The sequence below is a fragment of the Mycteria americana genome, chromosome 2 (assembly GCF_035582795.1).
Source record: "Mycteria americana isolate JAX WOST 10 ecotype Jacksonville Zoo and Gardens chromosome 2, USCA_MyAme_1.0, whole genome shotgun sequence".
Lineage (NCBI taxonomy): Eukaryota > Metazoa > Chordata > Aves > Ciconiiformes > Ciconiidae > Mycteria > Mycteria americana.
Genome location: NC_134366.1, coordinates 31,332,748 through 31,353,061, shown reverse-complemented (window position 1 = coordinate 31,353,061; position 20,314 = coordinate 31,332,748). Strand labels below are relative to the sequence as shown.

Sequence of the window (20,314 nt, the reverse complement as noted above, 5' to 3'; positions counted from 1 at the left end):
TTTTTTCCTAAAGTAGTGAGGAATAATTAAAAAGATAGCCCTATTTGTTCTAATAACTCATGTAAAGTTCTAGCTTTAATTGCATTATTTCATTAGAATGTATGGACGACATGTATTTTCAATAGTTACTGCAAAACGTTTAATCAATTAACTCACATTTGTTTAAGTATTACATCCAAGAATCCTATAGACAAAGAAATAAGCTTTTGAACATAGGAATCCTGCTATTACTTCATTTTACCTAGCACTATTTTGAGTAAAACTTGCCACTGATGTTATCAGATATTTCAAGTTAGTAAGCTAACAGAACAAACCTCCTTCTCTGTAGTCTTTCGGTTGAGATAATTTTTAGTTGCATAGCTTTTCCACACTTCGAACTTGCTGAATTCAGAGGTACACAAAGAATACATCGTAGTACGAAGTTTAACAGCTAAAACACGAAATCTCTTACAATATTTGCAACTGTCTAAATATCCTGTGCCCCCTGCCACTTATTCACAGGTGAGACAGAAGTATTTGTGAACTATACCAGAACCTTATCTGACTGAAGCACATGTACAAGGACAATGCGGCACAGACATCAGTCAATTTTCCCGAGCTGCTGTTCAAAATCACTTCTGAGAGCTTTTACACCCAATAATCTATTTTAGATAAGAGTTCTGGCAAAAGCAAAGTAGGTCCAAACACGAAACCTTCTCATCAGTTCCTCCCCCATGTCAAAGGGAAGATCTTACAGCCGAAGCAAAAGGCTGTGCCCTGGCACACTGCATTTGCCACTCTCTCCTTTTGCCCAGTTTCAGATATGCTGCATTCTCCTTTCAAAGGTCTGTTTCTAAATAGCTATTCAGTTGGCTTATCATATCGAAGTGTAATAAAGCAGAATGTTTTATTAGAAGAAAAGGAAAAGCAAAGGGTGAGGGCAGCAAGCAAACAAAACAGTTAGGCATGAAGACTCATGCTGTGCAGCCTAGTCCTTCCCGAGGCAGCCAGAAGTCCTATATATTTTCAACTTCCAGCTGGAGTCCTCTGGCTAGCAGGGACAGATAGGACAAAGGGAAACAAGGGGCACTGACAGCAGTGAGGGCAAGAAAATTCACTATAAATAATCAGGGAAAAGGTTGTAGCACATGTCTACTTTTCACTCTCTGTATTTGCAGCTATTTTTGCAAAGTTATGTATTGATTCAAATAGTTTAAAATAGTTTAAAAAAGATGCAATAAAATGTCACAAAAATAAAGGTTTGCAAATTCAACTTGCAAAAGCTAGGGTTATGTGTGAATTTAAAGCTGAGAAGCAAGGAACACTGGCATTGCACAGACAAGGAAGACCCAACAGGTAACAGCCAAAGCTGACTCAATTTTTCGTTCATCCAGTGTAATTGTAACAAAACACTTAGTGCTAAGAAGTCAAAAAGATGAAAAAACTTCATCTTGACTAGGAGAGCTATTTGTTATGGATTATTATAGTTACAACTGCACGTGGTTATGAGGTAAATCTAGGTTAAAAAAAGAAATAAAGAAAACTTACCTCGTGGAATTCTTCCTGTTCCCTGGCAAGTTGGGCAGGTGACGCTGTCTCTTCCTGTAAATTCCACATAGGGAAACTGTGATACATCTCCGCATCTGCCATCTTCATTGTGCGATTCTGAGTGAACTAATCCATTCCTCATATTATCAGACACTGTGCCTCCATCATAGCCATCTTCCTTGCACGTGTGCATAGGCAGGTGAGAAAGTGATTTTCCCATGTCTAAAATAAAAGCTAGAAGAAAGTTTTCAGGGAGAACGATTCAAACATGGCTTGCATTTATTCCTCCGCATAAGGTAACTGTTAAGTGTATGGTCATTACTCCGACAAGACTGCTGTTGCCCTCTGTTCAGATCCCTTAAGACCTGCAAAGTGCTAAGGCCCTGTCAAGCTGGAGTCAATCCCGAGCTGCAAGAACCTGAACTAACTGGGAGCTTTGTTCACATCCTCCAATATGTTAGAGGGGGATGAGAGGCTTCTAAGTTAGAACAGTACAATTGCTGGCAAAAGGTTGCAACAGTCTAGCAGTGCTTTTCAAAGGATCATTATGGTGCAGACTTTAACACAACATATTAATCTTTGTATAAAAAAAAAATTAAAGACTGGGCTCTAGAAACCAAGTTTGCAATTTTCAGTGGATTCTACACACGCTACAGACCCAATTCTAATAAGCTTTTTAGGTTGGACTTGTTTTGAGAACACAGGATCAGCTACTAGTTTCCAAGCTAGAAACAAAAATCTCCAGGTGTTTAAACTGATGATTCCCTTTAACCCAAAAGAAGACTGATTCACAGGAAAGTCAAGTAAAAAATGGGATTTACTTTAACATAGCTGCTAGCAATATGTAGCACTTATAAAGACTTGTTAAAAAAAAAAAAGTATTAATCACAAAAGCATTTTTGCTACCTATGCAAATTTTAAATTTTTCTCATTACTGTAGTTTTTCAGCCATGACACTGAAACTACCTGGAAACACAGAACACTTGAAACTAAAGGCTGTAATGAAGTGATGCAACTGGAAACCTTCCTAATTTGCAACAGGTGGAAAACAAACTCAAAGTTAAAAAAAAATCTGTACAGCAGTGGCAATCAGCCCCATAACCCATTTTAGTTACTTAATACACAGAGACACCAGCCACTGAATTCACCAGTGTCTTGGGGAAGAGGATGATTTAAAAAGAGTATGCAAAACTTCAGTTTTTCCATTGTAAGTGACATTTTTAAAGCAGCTACTAGTAATTGTCATGCTGGTTCACTGAGAAAAGAAACCCTAAGAGGAAGATTAAGAGAGCAAAACAAGTCAGAATATTTTAAACCAACCACTCAAGACAGAATCTCAAATACGGTAATGGTAACACGAGCCCAACATTAATTCACTGTATTGCCACAAAGGCTAGGTGAATGTAGGAGGGGAAAAGTAATTCAACAAATGCCAACAAGTCCCAGTTACTGTTTCAGCAAATATGCAGCATTAGTTTCTTAATTTAAGTCATTAAACCCTTACAAGAAGGAAAACTATTTATCCTTATGCTGCTACAGCACTTTTTAAACGTTCTAAGTTTGGGAGCCATTCAATAATGGAAATTGTTGAATTGAAAATTAAAACTATTGAGCTATTGAAAAAAATTTTCTGAAAAAGCTGTTGACAATGTCGACAATTATTCCACGTGGGGTTTTTGCTTGCTGTTCTCCTTGTAGCTGAGCTAGTCTTTAAGCTATGAAACTTGAGTCTTGCAGCTTAGGCAAGAGCTGTCACAGTTATAGGTCTGAAAGCTTAGGGATCAATCCCTGGTGCTGTTGTGCAACAACTGTATTTAACCTACCTGCTCTACTGATGGCAGGCTCAGGTTATGTCTACATTAACTACTAAATACAGAACAAGCAGCAGCTCCATAGAAATAAAGTTATTGAGGATCCAACATCCACACTATACATGGTTTTGTGTGTTTATTTCATACTAGCTCTCGTCTAGACTGACAACACCTACTCACAACTGAAGTGCACCTTCTAGTTTTAGCTTCTTCCAAAAGGAAGAGAGTTCACGCGCTCCTAGATCACACTGTGACATGAACTAAAGTGCAGCAAGCAAGGATGACTGGGAACTCATTTCAAGAGCACACTCTTTATCTGAATTAAAATACTAATGCAGATATATCCTCCAATGCCAACTGTACCTGAGCTTCAATAATTAGAATTTAATAGTGCCAGAGACTTAGGAGAGACATGTCTCAGTTCACAAATGAGAAAACACACAACCACCTTCAAGTACAATGTGTTCCTTCAACATTCTTCTCCTTCCAACCAAGCACTGAACCTTACTACAGCTGACTAAAACTCAACACTTTGTTCTTTTATCCAGCACTTATATGATGAACAGTAGTAGTTCTGAGAATATATCATCTTCATATGTGACAGCCTCTATACTGTCATCAAAGTCACAAACCCTACTCCCTTAACAGCTGTGCTTTGACCCAGTCTCTCCCTCATAACTGATGTATACACTCCAGTCTCCTTGGACTTAACTGGAGTTTCCCTGAATTCACAGTCTGTTAGAAAGAATTTGGTAAATTAAAAAATGTGATAAGCAGCTTTTGTTTAAGACTCTGCCTTTCAGCTTGCTATGGCACTGCTGCCTGATAGTACATAGACAAAACCCAAACAACATTCCAAGCATACAGAACCACCACATCCTGAGTCATGTGCAAGACTCAGGAAAAAAACTTTTTGCTTATAAGCTCGGTGAAACTTTATAGAGTTAAACTAGATTGTTATACTTCTCCAAAGAATTAGGGTGGCATTCTTACCCCTTATATGCAAATATATAAACTTGAGGTTACAAGCCAAATTCTTTTTCAAAACAGCAGAAGATTTTTAAGTGCGACCATCTTCTTGCCCTATCAGCTGTGGGCAGAACATCGCAAGCTCCTCCAAAACAGAGAAAGCTGCAAGATAAGGTGATGACTTGGCAGTCACAAACTCGCTCAGCATGGGCGGCCATCTCCAGTGCTGCCTTCCACGAACCCTTCAGAGAGCCACCTCTCAGACACAGCCTGCCCGGTAAGCCCGGCGCTGCCAAAAATACAGGAGTCAAGAACCTCCCGGAGATTTACGGATTTTCTCGCTCAAGCCAGAGCGGCAGCTGCTCTCGCAAACATGGCGAAGTTTCCAGCCGGCGGGCGCGGACCAAGGCCCGGCGAGCTCGGCCGCTGCCGGGCTGCCCCGGGCGGGCCCCTACACCCGCTCGGCCACCGGGCGGGGGTCTCGGCGCGGAGGGGCGCGGGCAGCCGCCCCGGCCAGCCACAGCTAAGCAAAGCCCCGCCGCGGGCCTGTCCAGGCCTCGCCGAAGCCCACGAACCGCCGCGCCCCCCCGCCCGGCGCCCAGCTCCGCCAGGGCCTCGCAGCCACAGGCCGCGCTCGGCCCGGCTCCCGCCCCAGGCCTGCCGCCGCCTCCCGGCTCCCCTCCGCCGCTGGAGCAGCCCTCCCACCTGCGGCACGGGCTCCGCGGGCCGGGGGAGGGCGGGCTGCGCCGGGCACGGGGGAACGGCAGGACCGCAGGCTCCAGGTGCGACGCAGCTGCCCCGGCGCTAAACCCCGGATCCGGGGCGTGCGCAGGCGCGGGGCGGCGGGGGGCGGTGCCGCCTCGGTCCCGTCCCGTCGCGTCCCGTCCCGTCGCGTCCCGACCCGTTCCGTCCCGCCGGTGTCGGCCGCGGGTGGGGTGGGCCTGGTTCCTCGCGGGGGCCGGGGCGCGGCGGTCCCCGCCGTTCCCCTCGCCGCTGGGCGCCGCGCCGGAGGCTGCTGCTGCCCGCCCTCCTCGTCCGCGGAAGGCTCGGGAATGGCACAGAAACCCCCCTCCCGAGCGTGAGGCGGTGCCCGGGCTGAGGGGTGAGCGGTGCTCCCGGGCCCCAGGGGCAGGGGTAGAAGCCCGGGTAAGGCAAAGGGAAATCAGGAGATGGCGCAGCCCCTCTCCGCAGCTGGGGGACGGAGGGCAGAGCGGGTGTCCCCCAGGTTGCCCTGTCAGCAGTCGTTCGCTGCTCTGCCTGCAGTTGTGCGCTCCCCCTCCTCAGCATAAGCTCTGCGTCGCGTTAACCGCAGGAAAAAAGCGGGGATTTTTCTTTCCGTAACTGAGTTAACTTCGTGGTATCTTCACAGCCACCATCGTTATTTTCTGTTCCCTGTTTGATAGCTCCGGTGGAAGTAACTCACCACACTGCTCCGGGGGAAACGAGATGCTCGAGCAAGGAAAGCTATGGCAGGTCAGCAAAAAAGGTGTAGGAAACGAGACACACTAGCACTGTAATTCAGTTTTATAACTCATGTCACATTATACAAGGTTGCTTGTACAGCTGATGTTTATTCAGGGCATGGGCAGTGAGATGTTCTCCAAGCGATGTGCCGGAGCAACACGAAGTACACTGGAAGTGAATAATGTGTGATTGTTGCTCTTTGTGTGCCTGCAATCTGGTCCATGAAAACCACTGCCCAGTGTCCATGGCAACACGGGAGACCATTCCTGTGGGGATGTGGGGGCACCAAAGGGACAAGAGCTGCACAGAGGGGACACAGCACAGGATGACGGAGGCTGGGGGACCAGGGAGGAGCTCTGCCTGGTTTGGGAGCCTGGTCCCAGCTGCAGGAATGAATCAGGCTGGGGAAACCCTGTGATTCACACCACATATCAAAGTGCAAGGGCAAGCATAGGGGCAGGGCTCAAGGGAGAGGATGAGGAAGCAAGGTCCTTAGGAGAGCTCGGGGTGATCACGAGCCTGGGGCAGGGCACCAGGCTGCTCCAGAGGCCAGGAGGTGACAGGCTGCCTCCAGCAGCCACCCAGAGCTGGTGCCAGTGTGAGGCTACCTGCAATACAGCCCTGCCGGCAACGTGCCCGGCACCAGGCTGCAGGTACAAGAAATGATCAGCACAAAAAATAACATTCCCCCACCCTAACATGTGCTCAGAGAAAAATGGTCCCCAGTTCAAATAAACAAGAGTCTTGCATGCTGCTTGCTGGTGGCTTGACTCTACCTCTCTAGCCAGGCATAGTCAAGTTCCTGACAGTATTGGCAAAAGCTGGCACATCCCTTGTCCCTCTGGTAGACCTTCATCTGAGTTTTTGGCCCATCACTGTTCAAGGTTCCTGAGGTGCCCATACAAAGCTGTCTGTGCAACAAGATTGACCATGGTACTTTTGTGGGTTCCTAACTATAAAATGGTGCGTGTAAGATACCTTGAACAGATCCCTGGCATGCTCAGGACCTATATGGAGTTTGTATCTTGCTTTAGAGCACCAGTAAATGCCAAATGATGTGAATTTGGTAGGCTCAGGCCTCGCTATTAGTTCACTGGCTATTGGCTTTTGGTTCTGGCTCAACTTTATATTGATCCAAGGAGCACAAAGCACAGTGTAAAAAATACTCATAGCTTCCAGCTGTCCAAACAGAAAGTGAGAATACGAAGTCTTTGCCTTTTAAATTGCTTTAAACAATAGTGGCAGCCAGGCACGTTGACCTAAATCATCACACAACAGGGGACATGCCAGAAAAAGTCTAGCAAAAAGGGTTTTGGAACAGCTTTGGGGGGTCACACTGAGTTCTGGCAACTCAAAGTTATTCAGTCTGACAAATTCTCTCAATACAAATTTATTCAAGAGAAATATTCCTAGCAAATTGTAATTAGCATGGAGATTTTGATCAAATCGGAATTTGCACCTTAGACTGCAGCAGTTTTTACCCAATACTTCCAGCCCTCAAACTAATCTATAAGACCCCCATGCAGGTAAGGATGTTACAAGGTTACCTGAGAGAGTGTTTCCCTTGCCATGGTAGAAGCAACAGTTGAAATCAGCATGGGCTTTAGAGAAAGTTTTCTGTTACTGTACTCAATAGAGATGTTTCCTATTAAAGACTTCTCACTACTTGCCATAGCCTTTCCTCTGTACCTTTGACATAAACAGGATGTTGGGGTTTTTTTTTTCCTCTTTAAATCTGTCATGATGGAAGGGAACATATCTCTGGATATCTGTTTGCTTTGTGTTATTTTCACATAGAAAGTACATGTTAAAGTTATCACGTTAGAAAGAGAAATTGAAATACTGGAAGGATCTGGCTTACCTATTAGTGGCCTCAAGCTCATCCATAAATCCTCAAGCTAACCTTAAATATAAATTATTTGCTATAGGTTAAAGTAATAAAATGAAAACTGAGAATAAACAATAATATAAAGGTAAAGTGTCACACCCACTATGCAGGCTTGAAAAACATGAAAAATATGTGATAAGAAGATGTATACATGAGAAGCACATTAGAAGTGCTTAAATACGTGATCAGGTGCTTAAAAGTGTTACTGAAAGGGGCCACTGAGCTTGGGCTAATCAAGATAGGGTTCCTGTGATTATGGAAAGGGTATTTCACAGTAAGGAAGTACAGACTGCACAACATCCAATATTGCTGGTTCATGAACTGAGTAGATTATGTCTAGATGAGGATTGCATGCTTAAACACAGACACAGAAATTAATCAGTTCAGAAATGCATGGTAGACGGGTGGTATGCAATACTAATGCTAGTAGGAGGGGTATGAAATGGAAACAGATGGCATAAACAGAGAAGCTGAGATCATCACCTTTGGACTGAGTTATGGGACAGCTGCAAGTAATACGAGCTCTTAGTTCTCATAGATCACTAAACGGGTGCAGTTTATACGTCCAATAGTACATCAGCAAAGAAATCGAACTGATGAATCTGGTTTCAAGTTGAGTTTTGTGGCCGGGATATAAGTGAGTCAGGTCCTTGAAAGGGCTGAAGTTAGCAATCCCTATAGCAGCCAGTTGTGCCAGTGTGCAGCCTGCAAGAGATGCAGACCTTAGAAGTACCAGTGAAGAGTTATATCCACTTCTAATTTCCCCCCCACAATGAATAACAATCCACTAGCATTGGTTATCTGAAGAAACTTCAGACTGCCCACATTTATTTCATCCTTCAGAAATACAAGCTACTAGTTCTCTGAACATTGCAGGTAATGAAGCCTGGTTTCCTATGGATTTGCCTCTCGGTTGACTGACTATTTACCTGAATTATAATAATATTTTCTGTTACAACCACATACACCTAGCATCTTCTCCTGCAGAGTGTTTTGGCAGCAACATGCAGGCTGCCACATTCAGAAGTGGAAATTTGTAGAAATTTGCTGACTGGATAGAAAGTTATTAGGCGTTAACTCCTAAATGTTTAATCCCCAGTGTCTCCTCTGCCTGGTATCTATTTTTATGAAATTTGTATAAATGTTGTTTCTCAAACTCAGCTGAAACTGGCTAACACCTTCAAAGTTACCAGAATTTGGGACACAGACAGAGAGACAGGGCAATTGCATAAACGTTGTTTTCATATAGCCTACCAGGCTAAAAATGGATGGCATGCTATCTGAATGCTGAGCTAGGTACAGAACCCATTTTTATCTCCAAGCTATCTCAAGTCCAGAAAAACAACCAAACAACCACCACCACCAACAACAAATCCCCCAACAAAACCAAACAAAAAGAATGTGAAAACTATAATCCCCATCTAATCTAAAGTAGCAGTATGGGGGATTGTGTCCACTTACCTGTTGCTGATGGGAGAGGAGATACTTAAGAAATCCTGTAATTACTTTAGGTTCATTATTACATCACTGGGGTTTTTGTATATAACGAAAAGCAGGCTTTGCAGAACTATTCCAGTTGTCTGTGTGGATTACATTCCTCCTCCACCTTAAGTATCCAGGGAATAGTTATGCTGCCATGTTGTAAGGTTTATATTTTTTCTAAATTTCTCTCTATCACTAGTTCATGAGGACACCCAAAAGAAAATGGTGATTCCCTATACCATGGTTTTCTTCTTGAGAAACTTCAGAAAAGAGATAGATACAAGTTAACCTGATAAAAATAAGAGCAATCCTAAGTTTTAACGATTTTACCCTTGATTCAATAAAATGATAACAGTCCTCTTTTTCACAAGTCATCCTAGTCCCAGGATGCACTAGGCTGAGCTCTACAGTAGTTGAAATGGTGACTTGTGCCAGGTCCCATCATTGAAGAGTAGCTAAAGTCACACTCAGGCCAAAAAGAGGAAAAAAAAAGCAAACTGTAGAAAAAGAGGGAATTCTGCAAGGCATTTCCAATTTAGGTGTACGTAATCTGAGGCAACCTTACTCTAGGCACAGGACAGTAAGACCCAGCCTATTATTTGACCAGGAACATACTGGTCACTTTTGATGTTTTACTCTATGTCCTAGTGCTGCTTTGAGGAGTGGCTGCACTAAACGTAAAGAATTAAAAATGTATATTAAAAAATACACTGTATTAATTTGGTCTGTTTGGATTTTTAAAAAAGTTCCATTTTGAAACATCCTTTTTTCCCCCCTGTGAAATATTCTCTGTATTTCAGAATTGCTGATCTTAATGGTATTCTATGGTAAATATTTTTAGACACATTTAATACTTGAATATAGTTTGTAACAGATACTTTCATTGCTATGTATTTTCTGATGGTAGGGCCTGTGCACTGAGTTATTTTGTATGAATAAAACATAAACAGTCTTTTATAACTGATGTATTTCTGATATATTGCATGGCTACTGATAACTGTCATTCTTGCAACACTCCACGCTCTTCTGCAGTGTATACTTTATAGTTTCTCTTTGTTCATTACGTGTGCACAAACCTTAAATTCTGCATTAGTTGACAAATGAATGAGATTATTATATTCTGTAAGAACATAATTTTTGCCCATCCCTGTACAATTCTGATGCTGTATAAGAACTGTGGCTCGCTCACTGCAATACATGCCTCCAATACTTTCTGGGGAAAATAGCCCCTATTTCTCCTGTTTACATATTCTCACCTTTCTTTTGAAAAAAATATACAGCTGAATATGGATGAGGAAAAAACAAAACTGACAACAATCCACAGATCTAGACAAAGAATAATAAATCTTCTGATCGATTGGGTGAATGACCTAGTGATTATACTCCAATGCTTTTGAATAGCTGCTTTCAGAACAAGGTTTTTACAAATCATGTGCAGAACCATTTGTCTTTACCTTAGAGGAGCGGCAGCGGGTGGCAGCTGTGGCTGCCTTCAGCCATGCATAGGGACATAGAATAATACTTATTGAGCAGCCCCATTGATTTTAGACTCATCTAATTTACATACGATCTGTGCTGCAATTTCTGATGGAGGAAAATACAAGCAAGCAGATTCGAGCTTTATTATTTCTAATGCGTGGCTTGTCTAGCTTTAATCAAATGGGCTATATGCAGAGTTAAACCTATTATTGAGAGGCTTTTTAACTTGTATAGTTCCCCAGGGGGAGACTTGAACAACCAATGGAACATTTGGCCTCTAAGTATTCAAATTTATTTAACTTTAAAAAAGAATACATTTCTACATACATTTGGGAAAAGTAATGACGTACGTATAAGTTACATAAACCTCTGAGAAGATCTAGTTTCCTGCATTTGGAAAGTTGTGTGAGTGATGATGACTCAGTCTCTCACTGACTTCGCCAACACAACAGAATTAGTATGTCACAATACAATAAATAAATGAGGTTTGGTATTTATTTTTATGTAACTTGATGAGCACCAAGAAAATCCACTTGTACCTTAAAAAATTCCCATATTCTTTTTCTAAAACATGTTGGGAGAAATCTGGTATTAAGTCCTCTACCTTTCCTCTAGGACTCTCCCACCTGGCTTAAGGCTCAGGAGTCAATCTGTGTAACCTTCTGCACAGTTAATTCCATCATTTATACAGAAAAATTGATTTATGGCACTGGTCTACCAGACGCATAGATTACTTTTTTGAGCCGCTATTAAAATATGAGAAATGGTATCCATAACAGAAAAGTAAGAGATAACAGAAGTTGCAGCATCAGGAGGAGCAGTGTGAACAGATAACATTCAGGAAATTATTTCACATACAGCCTGAAGCCAGCTTGTTCCTGGCTTTTTAGCTTAAATGTTTTTTATTGTATGTATCGCAACAGTAAATAACATATTCATCGGTAGCATATGTCAAGACATCTTTGATAACCTACCTACTGTAGCAAAATGATAGATGGTTTGGACAACATTTAAAATAACTTTAAGTGTGTTAGTGTGCCAGATAACCTACTTGCAAATATATACGTATTTTGGGACTACTATTCAAAACATTGACAGTGTAATCTCATCTTTCTAGTCATGTCTAGCCTCACTCAGCTTCTTCTGAAAGTTTGCCAGGTAAAGGTGCCAGAAGATGTGATTTTTTTATTTCTTGGAAAATGGATAGAAGCAACCAGTTCACAGAGGTTACTTACATTTTGAGAGGTTTAGCTTTCAAGTAGTTACAATTTTTACTTGTTACTGACTAGACCAGAATCAGAAGCTTCGTAAGGGACCTAAAAATTTGTAAGTGTCCTAGAAATGGAACGCCCTGAATTCCCTCATCTCTCAACAGGGTCTTCCATGTAATGGCGATGGTTATTTTTAATTTTTGCCTGCTCAGCTGACTCTCTAGCTTTAATGGTTTATTTAGTAAACAAAAGCTTTTTTTTCCCCTATGTCCATCTTTTATAGTTTTGTATTTAAAAACCTTTTTTATTATAAAAAACAGCATCATAGTTTGTGAAGGCAAATAAAAATAAATAAATCTGTTTTAAGTAACTATTCAGACAAAGATTATACTTGCAAGTGCATTTTCTTTCTTCAAAAAAATACTTAAATAATTATTTTTAGTTGGGATATTTGCTGTGCAAAAGCGCTTCCAGAGACAGTGTTTATGTCTGTTGTAATATGTTCTGCAGAATTCTAGTGGATACATATAGAAGAGATGGAATTAGAAATTAATATTTTAACTTACCATCATCAGAAAAATAATTTGTCATGGAAAAGATTATCATATAATTGCATTGCAATTATCTTAATGAGTATAATCTGTTATGTCTGATTTTTTGTCCACTTTTGCAGTTCTCTGAAATAGGATCCTATTAAAATGGTTTTCATTATTGTCATGATAACTGTGTCAAAATATTTTATTGAAAACTTAATCAACCTATTACTGTCTAGTCTCTTATTGCAAAAGTAGTTTGGCCAGAGTGGACTAGGTTCCTACAGAATAGTGTTTCTAGTCAGTACACAATGGAAATATATTTATTCCTGTAATACACAACATCATTTTATTCTTTTTAAAGGAAGTAGAGAATTCCATTGCAACAAAGAGCAATGCCATCTTTAAACAGGATAATACCATATGGAATTATCCTTTTATTCTTTGTTCTATAATACAGGAGAGAACTTCTGTTGTTGAGTGGCACTGTAGAGATTTGAAGAATACAGGCTTAGCTGCTTGAAGATTAAACCAACTTTTGTTTCTTTTTTTTTTAATGAACCATGCTTATTTCAAAAGACACATAGTGCTCACAGATCTCCGATTCCTGGTATAATCTCATTCAGTCATAATAGATTGCTCCTCTGCTGCTACAGCTTTAGATTTCAGAATTAACCCCTAGATTTTTCTTCCCCTCTTTGAGTGGTGGATACCAGAAATAATATGCATTTGTTGCTAAATAGATTACTTTACAGAATTCCCATTTTATCTTGCATCTGCAAATGTTAGCCTCACAGAGGTTTGGTTGACCTTACCTGTTGCCTCAGTAAGGAATCCAGTAACAAGATTATATACCTGCAGTTAAAGGATCCATGTCTTGGATAAAGCAATGGTCATTAGATTAGTAATAAGTAAACCTAACTGTGCACTTCCCTTTCTAGCTCTTGGGCGTGTTATATGCATTCCTATAATCTTCTAACACTCAGTGTCCCATGTGTATGCATATCCTAAATAGTGCCACTGAAACTGAGAAACAATCTAAAATAACCAGAAATAATTTGAAGCCAGTTGTGAATAGAAAAGCATCTGTATAACATTTGTATAATGTCTGAAGTAGAGTTTAGCAGGGGTAAAAATGCCCCTTTGACTAATTATGAGATTATAAGTAATTCAATTGATAGCTATTTGTGTTTAACGTCAAAAACAGAGTTGTAATACAGGTATCCTGAACATTCAAAGGAAAATGTACAACCACATTTATGCTCATGCATAAGGCAAACAGTGGAGTGGATGACATCAACTGCCCTAAGTTAGACCTTGAGAAAATAAAATTTAGAGATGAACACGTTTAAAACCATATAAAATTACTGCTTAGGTTGCTTGAATAATGGGAAAAAAGAAATGCTCAAAGGACAGATTTTTTTAATTGAGGAGTTCACAGCTTGTTTTGAAAGCGTGAACATTTCACTGATGAAACACAGTCATTGAAATCTGTGTTTCCGAAAATGTTTATGTGCAAAGTAGAGTGTTTGGACATTTCTGTGAGTGCGTGTGAAGAATAAGAATATTTTGTCTCTCAATTGGAATTAAACGTATGGAAAAGACTGGGTTACATTTTCCCAGACTGCCAATTTGATTTAATTTCATTTAACTTCATGTTCTGTGAGAAGCATGCTGTTCTCCAGGGAGGACAGGCTGCCAACATGAGGGTAGGTGGAATGTAAGGATATCTGGTTTGTGAGGATATCTGACTAACAGCTACTCACCTTAGAAGACAAGAACAAGGGGCAAGAGAAGTAATAAATTAAACACTCTGATAGCGCAAACCCTAAGGAACAGGAGATAACAAGACAGTAACAAATACGGGGATCCTTAGGGCGCTGAGTGATGGGTCACTGAAGGAACCTCTGAAACATGGCCTTGAAGAGGTTCAACCAGAACTTTGTTGCTGATAAGGAAGAGAGAAACAAGATTATCATAGATCTCATGGGAAAGTGCAAACTTCTAATGGGATATTTGAGGCGACTTGGGAGGTTCTGTAAAACTTACTAAGGCTTTTTTGGGGGGATTGTGGGAATGAACAAAATTTATTATGACACATTTAGGAAAGGGGCCAAATGCAGGGAAAGGAAGAGATGGAGATGGATCAGAAAGGAATGAGTGGGAAAATGGAGAGGAGAAAAAAGGGGTCGGTCGTGTGTGAAACAAGCTGCTGGCCAGTACGCTTCTCTGGCTAAACCTTGGGCTTGATTGCCTCAGTGTAGCCCGTCTTGCTATTAAACTCTATTCTTCCCAACTATTTTCCCATGTGGATGTGCCTGATCAACAGTGAGTTTCACGGCAGACTAGCAGGTGGCTGGGACGAGAGGTTAGGGTGCCCACACCCGTACACGGAGGTCACGGGTCGAAGGGGCCCACAGGGCTAGGGGCCAGTGACTGGAGAGAGGGGTCAGCTGCCAGCGGGGCCCATTTGTGTGCGTGTGTGACAACAGCACAGCTGGAGTGACTGGTGAGTTGGGTAAGGGGACTGTGAGCTTGATAGTGGAGGGGCTGGGGGTCTCATAGTCCGCTACTGGAGGGACCATAGATCTGGACCAGCTGCCAGAGAGCCCCGTGTGCATGCATGCTAGCAAGCTTTGAGCCTGATTAGCCAGCAAGTAAGAACATGATCAGGCCACCAGAATTGTTCATGTTTATGTGAGTGCTTTTGGTGTAAACCTGTGGGTATGCAGGTGCTGGTGAAGGCACTGCCCTCTCCCTGGCTCGCTCTGTGCTGCTAGATGTGTGCGTGTGCATCTTTGGGCTACCTGCCTAGCCAGACTGCTGGCTGGACCTGGGAATGGCAGGTCCAGCCAGGAATGGCTGCAGCATACACAGCAGCAGGAAAAAGCCCTGGGGTCTTACAGCCCACCAGCCTTAACTTACCTTAACAGCCAGCTCCATGGCCTTAGGTCTGCTTTTTAGCCCGCAGTGTATCTCCACCATGTCTATGCTGTGTACAAACATTAGAAGAGATGGGTGTTGGCAAACGCGGGAAGCAGTTGTGTGTATGAAGAAGTCTGTATGTCAGTAATTTATAGCATTGCTTTTTAGTACATTCTCAGAGGTGGTGATATGATTTTGTAAGCATACATATACCCCAGGATTGGAAAACTTTCTAGAGAATAACTGAAGCTAATGTGCAAGTGCAGCAGAGAATTCAGAAATGTCTATCTGAAATGTAGGTGTGTTTGTAGGAGCCCTATTCATATATTACAGTAGCACATTGATTTAATATCTTATTTCAAGTCCACCTCGTGGATGTCTGGGAATGACATAGCTTTTGCCATCAATATGATCAGGCTGAAAAGTTGCTTTTCTATCTTCATTTTTATTCCCGAATGTACACTTTTGACACTTGATTTGTGATAGCTGATACCTCAAAGCTGATATATGGCTCAAGAGTTAGGCAGCACGGGGCCAGACAGAATGAGCTAGCTATAACCTCTCAAACATACAATACTCTCTGACATCAAATGTGAAAATCATTAGCATGTGTATAGTGTCATACAGAAAAAAATAATAAAACGAAGTGGAAAATTACTTGAGTTTTGACTCAGAGGAAGTTAAGCTTTTAAACTACCTGGTATGTATTTTTCATCTCTTTCCCTTTCTTTTCAAGGATATAGAAACCAGAATTATATTCCTGTATTTCGTATCCACTCTTGTGTTCCTATTGCTGAGGGAAGGGAAGGGAAAGGGAAAGGGAAAGGGAAAGGGAAAGGGAAAGGGAAAGGGGAAGGGGAAGGGAAAGGGAAAGGGAAACGGAAAGGGGAAGGGGAAGGGAAGGGAAGGAAAGGGAAAGGGAAAGGGGAAGGGAAGGAAAGGGAAAGGGAAAGGGGAAGGGAAGGGAAGGAAAGGGAAGGAAAGGGAAAGGGGAAGGGAAGGAAAGGGAAGGAAAGGGAAAGGGGAAGGGAAGGAAGGGGAAAGGGGAAGGGGAAGGGAAGGGAAGGAAAGGGAAAGGGAAAGGAAAGGGAAAGGGAAAGGGAAAGGGAAAGGGAAAGGGAAAGGGAAAGGGAAAGGGAAAGGGAAAGGGAAAGGGAAAGGGAAAGAAAGGAAAGGAAGAGAAAGGGAAAGGCACAAGGAGGAAAGAGTCAAAGTCTTTCCCAGCAAGCTTCTGGATTGTTCAGTACTGCACTAGGAGAAGTGGCAACTAAGCTACAAATATAGCCTTTGTTTCCTATACTTGCTTTGAAAATGATAATTGAAATGAAGGTAGAATTTACCAGGCTTTTTTAGGTGGGAGGAGAACTGAAGTTGCTACACCCTGAGTTACTATACCAAACACATGTCTGTTTAAAATCAATTTGCTGTAAATCAGTAGTTTTCCTGATGACAAGAAACATGTTTTGTGTATCTTAAAAAAGCCAGAAGGTGACTTTGAAGGTTTGGAAAAGCATAATGCTACTACTATGTGTGAACATATAGAGATTATGGTTTTAACTGCTCTAGTAGTGGTCAAACTGGAGTTTCGATGAGAATGGGCTGCCTTCCTCCAATAAAACGAAAGGTGGAATACAGGTTGTAGGTAGTGTGTAACTGATGGCCACTAAAAATGTACAGAGGAGTATGAGGCTTAGAAGAAAAGACAGTTCATGATTTCAGGCATCAGTATGTGATCTGCTAAGTATGTTTTGAGAGTAGCCACACTCACAGTTTGGAGAGTGAAATCTGAGTGTATAGGAAAGGCTATTTCAACCTCCTTCAATTAGGAAATCTGTCATAATCTATGAAAGGGATTCCCAGCCACTGAAAGAATTTTTTGTGTCAGAAAGTCAGAAGACCTTTCAAAGAAGCCAAATTTCATAGAATCATAGACTCATAGAATAGTTTGGGTTGGAAGGGACCTTTAAAGGTCATCCAGTCCAAACGCTCCGCAATAAGCAGGGACATTTTCAACTAGATCACGTCACTCAGAGCCCCGTGCATCCTGACCTTGAATGTTTCCAGGGGTGGGGCATCTACCACCTCTCTGGGCAACCTGTTCCAGTGTTTCACCACCCTCATTGTAAAAAATTTCTTCCTTGTATGTAGTCTAAATCCACCTTCTTTTAGTTTAAAACCATTACCCCTTGTCCTATTGCAACAGGCCCTGCTAAAAAGTTTGTCCCCATCTTTCTTATAAGCCCCCTTTAAATATTGAAAGGCCGCAATAAGGTCTCCCTGGAGCCTTCTCTTCTCCAGGCTGAACAACCCCAACTCTCTCAGCCTTTCTTCATAGGAGAGGTGCTCCAGCCCTCAGATCATTTTTGTGGCCCTCATCTGGACCTGCTCCAACAGGTCCATGTCTTTCCTGTGCTGAGGGCTCCAGAGCTGGAGGCAGTGCTCCAGGTGGGGTCTCACCAGAGCAGAGTAGAGGGGCAGAATCACCTCCCTCGACCTGCTGGCCACCCTTCTTTTGATGCAGTCCAGATGCAGTTGGCTTTCTGGACTGTGAGCGCATATTCCCTGGACATGTCCAGCTTTTCATCCACCAGTACCCCCAAGTCCTTCTCTGCAGGGCTGCTCTTAATCCCTTCATCCCCAGCCTGTATTGATACTGGAGGTTGCCCCAACCCAGGTGCAGGACCTTGCACTTGGCCTTATTGAACCTCATGAGGTTCACATGGGCCCACTTCTCCAGCTTGTCCAGGTCCCTCTGGATGACATCCCGTCCCTCAGGCATGTCAGCTGTACCACTCAGCTTGGTGTCATCTGCAAACTTTCTGAGGATGCACTCTGTTCCACTGTCCCTGTCATTGATGAAGATATTAAACAATACTGGTCCCAGTGCAGACCCCTGAGGGACACCACTTGTCACTGATCTCCACCTGGACATTAACCCCACTTTTGATAATTAGCTGCCTCATGCATCAGGGATCAGAGGAATGACCGTATGCCATTACTCCCCAAAACAGATCAATAAGCAAGTTTCAGCAGAAAGAGATGTAAAGATACTCTAAACGGTTTGTTTCATTTAAGACTGTTTAAACAGGGATCAAAATCAACCACAGTGTCAGGAAAAGGCTTGCTTCAGTTCAGTAGGACAGCTATTTTCCATTTTGACCTACCAAAGAGAAGCAGTATTGTTTGGCTCGCTAGAGTCTAGGTCAGGAAACGGAGATGTTTTATGATCCCATTGGAATGGTATCAATCTCACTGAAGCTTATTACCTAGCAGTGTGAAGAATACTGTTTTACCACCATGTTTTAAAAATAAAGCAACTACTACAGTATTTTATGAAAGGTTCAGCTCTGCAGCTGAGTGCCAGCTGTGCTGTGCACACATCTGTTATTAGGTTTAAGCTTAAGTCATTTTGTTAAATTTCTAGGTTTCACTAAGGCTTACAAAGAAGGGCGGATGCTGAACTCCCAAGAAGGGTAGTTTGGAGTTCGTGTAGAACCACAGTGTCTGGTGTCTCGTGAGGACCAGGCATCCCTCAGAGCTGCAGCAGGTGCTGCTCAGGGGCCTTCATGCCTCCGGACATAAAGTGCATTGTGAAGCCTAAGTCTTCTTTTGGATCTGGCTGATATTCTAGGCACTTTTTAAATTCAAAGTTTAACTTTGCTTTAAAGATCTGAAGAGAAGCTAAGCAAGCAGGAGGAGATTCAGATCACAATCTGAAGTTTGTTTTTTAAACCTGGAGATATTCATGCAGGATATAAGGCCGAGTCAGCTTTTTTTGTCTTTCAAGCTTGTATATAGACTTTTAATAATAAGGAGTCTACAGTCTTACATTTTTATAACAATCTGGTCCTTCCTCTTTGCATTCACTAACTCTGCCACCTGCCCTGTATAAGTGCAGGCTAAGCGATAGCACAGTACTTCTGCTGCCTGGGGTTAGGGCAACTTCAACAGATGGAGAATCCTCAAGCAGTGCTGTGTCTGAGTATCCCATCGGTGGTGTCAGTTAGCACTTGTGAATCTTCTTCCAGCTCAGCGTTTTGGTGGCTTCTAGTTACTAATAGCTCGGACTGAACTTACATGGTGAATTTATCTGTCTTTTATTGTTTCTGTAAGCTTTTAAGGCTTAATAAACAATAGATTTATTAAGTATCTAGCCATAAGTTGTTTAAACTTTATTATGTTTGCTTTTGGGTAACAAAAAGCTCCAGTAAAGTAAACTAATGTAACATGTGTAAAGATAACACTTTTTTTTGCAGCCTGGTTATAGCTTTGGACAACATTTTGAAGCCTGCTAGCAATTGTAAATCAATACATGTCAATTAAATGTACATGTGGCTGCCAGTTCAAATTTGTTCTGTATTTATTTACTCAGGTTTGGCTGCTACCAGTTATTTCACCTTTTATCAACTACAAGCAGCATGAACCTAACAATGAAGAATGATGCAAATGTAATGATCCTATTGATTGAACTAGAGATTCGTTCCTTGAGAGAGATTGAATGCACCTACTGAAACAGAAGCTACTTAGGTAATGGACTTAGCTGAGCTAAATGTCAACTGAAACTCACCAAATGGACGTCATGGTATTCGCCTCCTGAGGATATCTAGATAATAGTCAATTCTTGTCAGAAGTTGTACCAAAGCTATGCTTCAGGGAACATTAAGGTGCATCATAATGGCCTCCACAGCTCAGAACAGTTCACGAATACCAGTGAATGAAAACACAAGGGGTTTCACTTCAAAATACTGAAAATAGTTTACAGCTATGGTTTTCCTCAGCCTTACGGAAGATACAGCCCCTTCTTTCTTACCCCTTACCAGTTGCGTGGCTATGTTTCCTATGGCTTGATTTCAGCCCTACCTGTGATCCTACACTGCAAGAGGACAGTGAACGTACAGAGCTGTCTAGACCAGCACTATTTCCCCTTAGGAGCAAACGGGGAATCGATACTGCCTGAACTCATTATCTGCTGGTGCATCTGCATTGCCTGTATAAATTTTTATTCCTAATAAATGACTAACTCAG

General features: G+C 42.1%; 1 protein-coding gene and 1 long non-coding RNA gene across 3 annotated transcripts in view; one reads left to right on the top strand and one right to left on the bottom strand.

The window, feature by feature from the left end:
• The window catches only part of TMEM106B (transmembrane protein 106B), a 14,860-nt gene extending 9,701 nt beyond the window's left edge, over nt 1-5,159 (bottom strand). The window contains exons 1-2 of one of the 2 annotated variants that reach the window (XM_075492900.1): nt 5,013-5,159; nt 1,528-1,749 (exon numbers count right to left, since the gene is read on the bottom strand). In XM_075492900.1, the coding sequence (XP_075349015.1) occupies nt 1,528-1,747 (220 nt within the window). In that variant the 5' untranslated portion in view covers nt 1,748-1,749; nt 5,013-5,159. Of the gene's footprint in view, nt 1-1,527; nt 1,750-4,331; nt 4,940-5,012 lie in introns of those variants that run through there. The other variant, XM_075492901.1, reaches the window with a different exon arrangement.
• On the top strand, nt 4,498-20,314 carry LOC142405459 (uncharacterized). The gene is made up of 3 exons (XR_012774185.1): nt 4,498-4,584; nt 5,711-5,780; nt 19,662-20,314. It is a non-coding gene; the product is annotated as an uncharacterized LOC142405459 (long non-coding RNA).